This window comes from Vitis riparia, chromosome 3 (assembly GCF_004353265.1).
Source record: "Vitis riparia cultivar Riparia Gloire de Montpellier isolate 1030 chromosome 3, EGFV_Vit.rip_1.0, whole genome shotgun sequence".
NCBI lineage: Eukaryota > Viridiplantae > Streptophyta > Magnoliopsida > Vitales > Vitaceae > Vitis > Vitis riparia.
Genome location: NC_048433.1, coordinates 17,491,473 through 17,497,506, shown reverse-complemented (window position 1 = coordinate 17,497,506; position 6,034 = coordinate 17,491,473). Strand labels below are relative to the sequence as shown.

Below are 6,034 nucleotides of genomic sequence, written 5' to 3'. Positions count from 1 at the left end.
ATAGGAGTCGGATCTAACCAAAGAAGAAAAGAAGATACAATGAAAAGATTGGATGTTCATTTCTATCAAAATTAGCCATCAGAAGCCAGACATAAGTGAGCAGCTCTTCACCTTATCGGGGCTAGTTGGCTTGTTGATCTGATCAACCATACCTCACAGAATAAAATAGCGTCTCCACAAACACGACTTGTCATCTCTCATTTCTGTGCACAGTCCCAATGATCATCTGTTTCTAGGGTTTACAAAGCTTTAGCCATCCTGCAGGCATAAAAAATCCCTGATTTGCTTCTATCTTTTTTCATTTCCAACATTGTGCAGCTTGGTTTCTAGCTGTTATGTACTTCCTCTCCGGGAAAAACTCCCAAGGCATATTTTGGAAAAAGAATGAAGGAGAGCTCCAATTAAGTGCTTGAAAGTGCTGAAAAAGTAGTAAGGCTCATACAGAATGGCTGTAGTGCAGGAAAGGCTGTTTCCTGCAGCTATATCAGAATGACGTATTGCAGTTGCCAGTTATATTACTCTTCCCCTGTGAAATCTTAAAGCTCAATAGTTTCTGACCGATACTTGTCCATGAATTTAGGCCTTAAATTTTTCTGGCATTCTGGAAACTGTATTTTAATTGCCCTGTTTCAAACACCCAAACCACAAGCTAAATGTATGATTCCAAAACCAAATGTCTCACTTGGGTGAAAGCTCTGCTGTTCATTTCCAGAACCCCCATACTGACCATACCAAAAGAAGAAGAAGCAGATGGAACAGATTGAAGTTAAGGAAGCAGGACAGAGATAGATATCTCATGTCAGGAAGCATTGGATGGAGGTTGTTAGAGAAACTCTCTGTTCTTCTCCTTCAATAACCAGCAGCTTTGGTTTGGAGGTGGATGAATCCCATTTCAAATGGGTGTTGTAACTATTGGCCCATAATTATATTGTATGATCCAATGTCCAAATCTGTAGTGGTAGGCTCTTCTAAATTGAAAAAAGGAAAGGGTGTAAGCTTTGAGATTGTATTTGGACTAAATGGACTAACTATTGGAATGGGCAGAGCATGTAAGCGGCCATGCAAGCCATGGTGGGCTCTGATCTGAGCTTGGGAGCAACAGGAAGTATTACTTTTATAAATTAATATAACGTATTTGAAGACTTCGAACCTAATACACTTACAAAATAAGCTACAGAAAGGTAGAGGATTATTCTTACTTTCCTTCATCCATCTGGGCAAGAAGAGAATAGTTATTTTCTCCCTATGTGCATTCCAGCAGACTGGTTAAATTCTATCCGACAAACATCAACTGAAAGAAAAAAATACTCTATTCAATCCAAATACAATTACAAAGCAAAATTCTATAACATTCACACCCATGTTCATGATGCCCTGATTCTACAGTTCACAAACACTAGTTATAGAATCTACTAACAAGTACAATACAGTATGCATTTAAGGTTTGAAAGACAAAAACATAGCATCAATGGTGGAACAGAATAATGAGCAGAAGGGATGGAAACCATATTAAAAAAAATGAGCTCTATAAATTGTTGCAACTGAGAACTGCCCTCATGAGTATTTGAATATCTGCTCCAACAGCAAAAACATTGAAATGGAAAGCAAAGCCCAACACGAAGAAGTAGACCAGAACCTTCTCGCTCAGCTTCTCACACCCTAATCAAACAAAAAAAAAAAGAAAGAAAGAAAACACAATGGCTTATCAGGTTGTTTGTTACTCGAAGCAATCATCTCATGTTAAAGTAGGTTATAAACCAAATTTCAAGAGATGAAGTAGTGAACTTACTGGGCAGATATAATTTCAATTTTCAACAGAGTTCTATGTAGCAATTCTGCAGGAAGAATTTTCAGACTTCTGCAGAACCTAATCTCCAAATCTCGGAGAGCTTGTAGTGCTCCTTTCTCTACATTCCATTCCTCCAATTGCTCTAACTTCCATAGTTTAAGAACTCGAAGCTGAGGAAAGCCTCCTAAAGAGCAAAGCATGTTCTTCCCTAAATAAGATTTGGCAAGCAATTTAAGACTTCTAAGGTTGGGAAGCTTATCCAGTGACTGCATTGGATCTTCTACAAGTCCTGACCCTGATAAGGTGAGGTCGATGAGGCTGTATGGGAATTGGGACATAATGGATGGATTCCTTAACCGTCCGAGCAAGTAAATGTAAGAAAGATTCACAAGGCTTACTAAAGGCTTCAACTCTAGATCCCATGGCTGATTGCTTTCATCAATAGATTTGAGCCTTAAAGACCGGAGTTGGTTCAGTTTTAGAACCCAGTCAACTACTGCCTGCAGTTGCAATGTTATTGCCTCTTGTTTAGATGATACTGTCAATCCCAATTTCCTAATATCGAGTAACCTGTCTAGGCCATCTCTTACGGGAGTCTCCTCATCTACAAGAAGCCCACACAATGTTTGGAGGATAGTAGGAATATTTGTATCATGTTGAAGCATAAGTTTACTTCGACAACTCTCACTCAAGTGTAAGTGTCGCAATTGTTGTAGCTTCCAGATTGAATGAGGAAGAGCGTTGATGCAAGTATGCTTCAAGTCCAGTGTTTGAACATTCTGCAACTTGCTTATAGATGATGGAAGTATCTCGAGGAATGTAGATCTTAAGCCAAGGTACCTTAGTCGAGTTAGTTTGCCAATTGCCTCAGGTAACTTTGGTCTGAATACATTTTCGAGATCAAGCACGAGCAGCACTAGGAAGCCACCACTGGATATGCTTTGATGAAGAAAGTTTCCCACTTCTTCTCCTGGTTTGCTTTCTTTTCGAGTATCAAAGGACAGAAAAGAAAGTGCGTCTTTGTAGCAAGGTGTCAAAGAAGTACTAGAAGTTCTGTTGTGATTACCATGAATATGATCAAAGCTGATATCTTCTTTATCAAGATGATCAACCAGACGACGGATCTTATTGGTGCCTAGGGACAACTCAGATCTTGTGTTAGTATGAACTCCAAGAAATGTGGCTTGTTGAGCTTTGGATGACCAATATTGTCTTAGGGCATCGGGCAATCGCACCATTTTAACATTCCCATTAAGCTTCTTCTTTGTCACTTGAACCATTCCCTGGGCTATCAAGAAATGCAAACACCTTTCTGCAACATCTTCTGGAGTTTCATTCTCGCCCTCTGGCTGTACCAAGTCCTCTGCAACCCACAATGTTATCAATCTTCTTGCCGGAATATCAAAATCTTGAGGAAATAGAGTGAAATAAAATAGACATCTCCTCATGTACAAGGACAAATCCTTATGGATCTTGTAGATGGTATTGGGCCAAAGTTGCTGTTGGTCATGATGAAATTGTTGAAGTGCAGTGGACCACTCCTCAATGGTTGCATCCTTGTGTGAGAGTGCTTCCCCCAATTTTACAATCAGCAGTGGCAGCCCCCCACATCTTTTTGCAATTTCGTCTTTCAGCTTTAGCAATTCTGGGGGTATGCTAAATTTCAAAGCATGGGTAAACAATGCCCAACTCTCCTCATCTGTCCGTAACCGCAGTTGGTGAGGATCACTCTTCATTTTGAGATTTGGAGGTAGCCTTGTTTCGCAAGTAGTCAAAATCATTCTACTGCCATTTAATGTATCTGGAAGCACTTCTAGCATGTCGTATAAGAGATGCGAATCATCTAGAACTATGAGAGACCTGTCATTAATCAAGAAAGGTATCAACCGTTGCATCTCGTATTGATTACTCCACACTCTGCATTGACTTCGACCGGACTGCAACAATTCTCCCTTGTTACGTACCTGAAATCGATAGCCATCGGACCTCCAAGCAGCGAAGGGGAAATGATCCACAACAGCTTTATGGTTAAAGATCAAATTTGCTAGGGTTGTCTTTCCAATGCCTTGCATACCCATAATTGGAATCACTCTGAAATTCTGATCATCTGTAAGCAACCGTGCTATCATTGCATGCACATCATCACCAAAGCTGGCGAGATCAGGTTCTTGCGTTGTTGGCTGTCGTGGGATTCGGGCGGTAGAACCCAAGGTAGACTTTGGGTTCCTACTTTGACCTTGTGGGTTGACTGCTGTTGGCCGGTGGATAGAGAGGTTTTGGATCTTGGCATATATTTTGTCCATCTCCACAGCAAGCTTATCCTGAGATTTGAATTTTCCAAAAGCCGAAAGAAATCCATTGGAAGGTCCCATCCAACTTCTTTTCGTGAGCTGTTGTGTTCTGTTGATGAAGTCCTCAATGGCTACCACAGCAGACAGGCAAACATGGGACAGCTCCTCCATCCAAACCATTCCACCATCATCTAATTCTACTGATTCTAAGCCTTTGAGAAAACCATTCAGAGACCTGAGTTTGTCTAGTACCCGCATGGCCTTCTTCTTGGTATAGGGATTAATTGCCTCCTGAGCTACCAGAGCTGATACCTTCTCTTCCACTGGGGAAACAACAGTGTTTGCCACACTCTGACCATGTATCAAGAAGATGTCTGACCAGACTATTTCTTCAATACTGTAGTTAGAGGGGTCGGCACTTTCTAATTGGATACAACGTGGGAGATGAGGAAGAGCAGGGATCTTAGACTTGATCAATTCTAGCTTCATGTGAATTCTTATTAACAAAAGGCACCTCTCCCAGTTTCCTATTCTCCTTTGCTTTGCGGCTGATCTGAGTATAAGGTCATCAATCACATCTTCAAAATCATAGACAACATCCATTAATTGCTCTGGGACATAACTATATTTTAGCCGAGCGTGCATCAACTCTCTTTGGATCCATTGGACCTCTTCTTCGACTCCAACGAAAACTGCTGGTTCTTGAATCCACACAACACAGAGTTTCTCTATGACCCTCGACAAGACTATCTTCAACAAATCTTTTGAGTCATCTACCTCCGCCCAATCTATAGTGTCCCAGTCTGGTGTGTCGTTCATCTTCATGGTAGAGTTTCTATGCCGCATCTCCTTAGCTTCTTCATTTCTACCCTCTGCCATCATCCTCCACGCCTCCTCCCTTTGCTTCCTTTTAGAATATTCAGCCAGCATTTTTCTGCGGGGAAAGGAACAGAAAGGCTTTCACACAAATCTTAATTAAAACATATCTTAATAATTATCAAGACGTTTGGATTTTTCTTTTCAATCCGAACAAGAACATATAAACTAAACCAAGGGGAAAAAAAAAAAGAAGAAAAAACTCAGACAAAATATCAATATAATGCTGGAGGATGATGAATAAAAGTAAACAACTACCGAAATAATTATTAACGCATAAATATTTAATAATCAGTCATTTTAGGAGGATCACAAAAGGGGAGACGATATTGCAGACTTGATCAATTTTTCATTGTTCTTACAGGAAGCTGTAGGCGACCATGCCCCCGACGAAACTCAATAGCCATTTCATACTGCCAAGATGAAGCCGGCCGCGAACAGCAAAGGACTGAGTGGAGGCGGCCTTAGTAACAAACTCACAATTGCAAGGAAATCTGGGAACTAACAAGTAAAACTTTAAATACTCATTTTCCTTTTTAATTTCCAACCCAATTCATACTCACCACCTTTATCTTCTCTTTCTAAGAACATTCCCCCTTGATGTCTTTTCTCCTTTCCTCTCTCCTTATATATATATATTCCTCTGAAAGCCAACTTACAGTGACCACCACATATTGACCACCCAATACCATCATTTTCTTTTTCTTTTTCTTTTTCTTTTTCTTTTTGTCTTTTTCTTTTTTCTTTTTCTTTTTGTCTGAGAGACAATGGACTGCTTCCACCATTTTTCTAAAAGAGGAACACTGGTAGGCTAGCTCTTCTTGAAAGACTTGTAACACAAGGGAGTCAACTTAAACAACCAAATATCTCCAATGTGGAAAGGTTTTGTTTCCACATGAGAAAGATAAGGTGGGAAATGAGTTGTGAGTTTCTTGGACAAAATGAGAAATTCTACTAAGTATTAAAGAAGCCAGTGCGTATATGTAATCCTCGGTATAAAACTCAAAACATTAGATACTCAAGAGTTATGTACATGGAGTTTTTATTTATTTATTTATTTTTTTTTTATTTTTAAAAA

General features: G+C 39.9%; 1 protein-coding gene across 1 annotated transcript; it reads right to left on the bottom strand.

Moving 5' to 3' along the window:
- Positions 1 to 1,292: 1,292 nt before the first annotated feature.
- LOC117909908 (probable disease resistance RPP8-like protein 2) lies at positions 1,293 to 5,489 on the bottom strand. The gene is made up of 3 exons (XM_034823962.1): positions 5,319 to 5,489; positions 1,790 to 5,014; positions 1,293 to 1,659 (listed from the first exon to the last, which is right to left on the bottom strand). The coding sequence occupies exons 1-3, from the start codon at positions 5,366 to 5,368 to the stop codon at positions 1,653 to 1,655; spliced, it is 3,282 nt and encodes a 1,093-aa protein (XP_034679853.1). The 5' UTR covers positions 5,369 to 5,489; the 3' UTR covers positions 1,293 to 1,652.
- Positions 5,490 to 6,034: the final 545 nt, after the last annotated feature.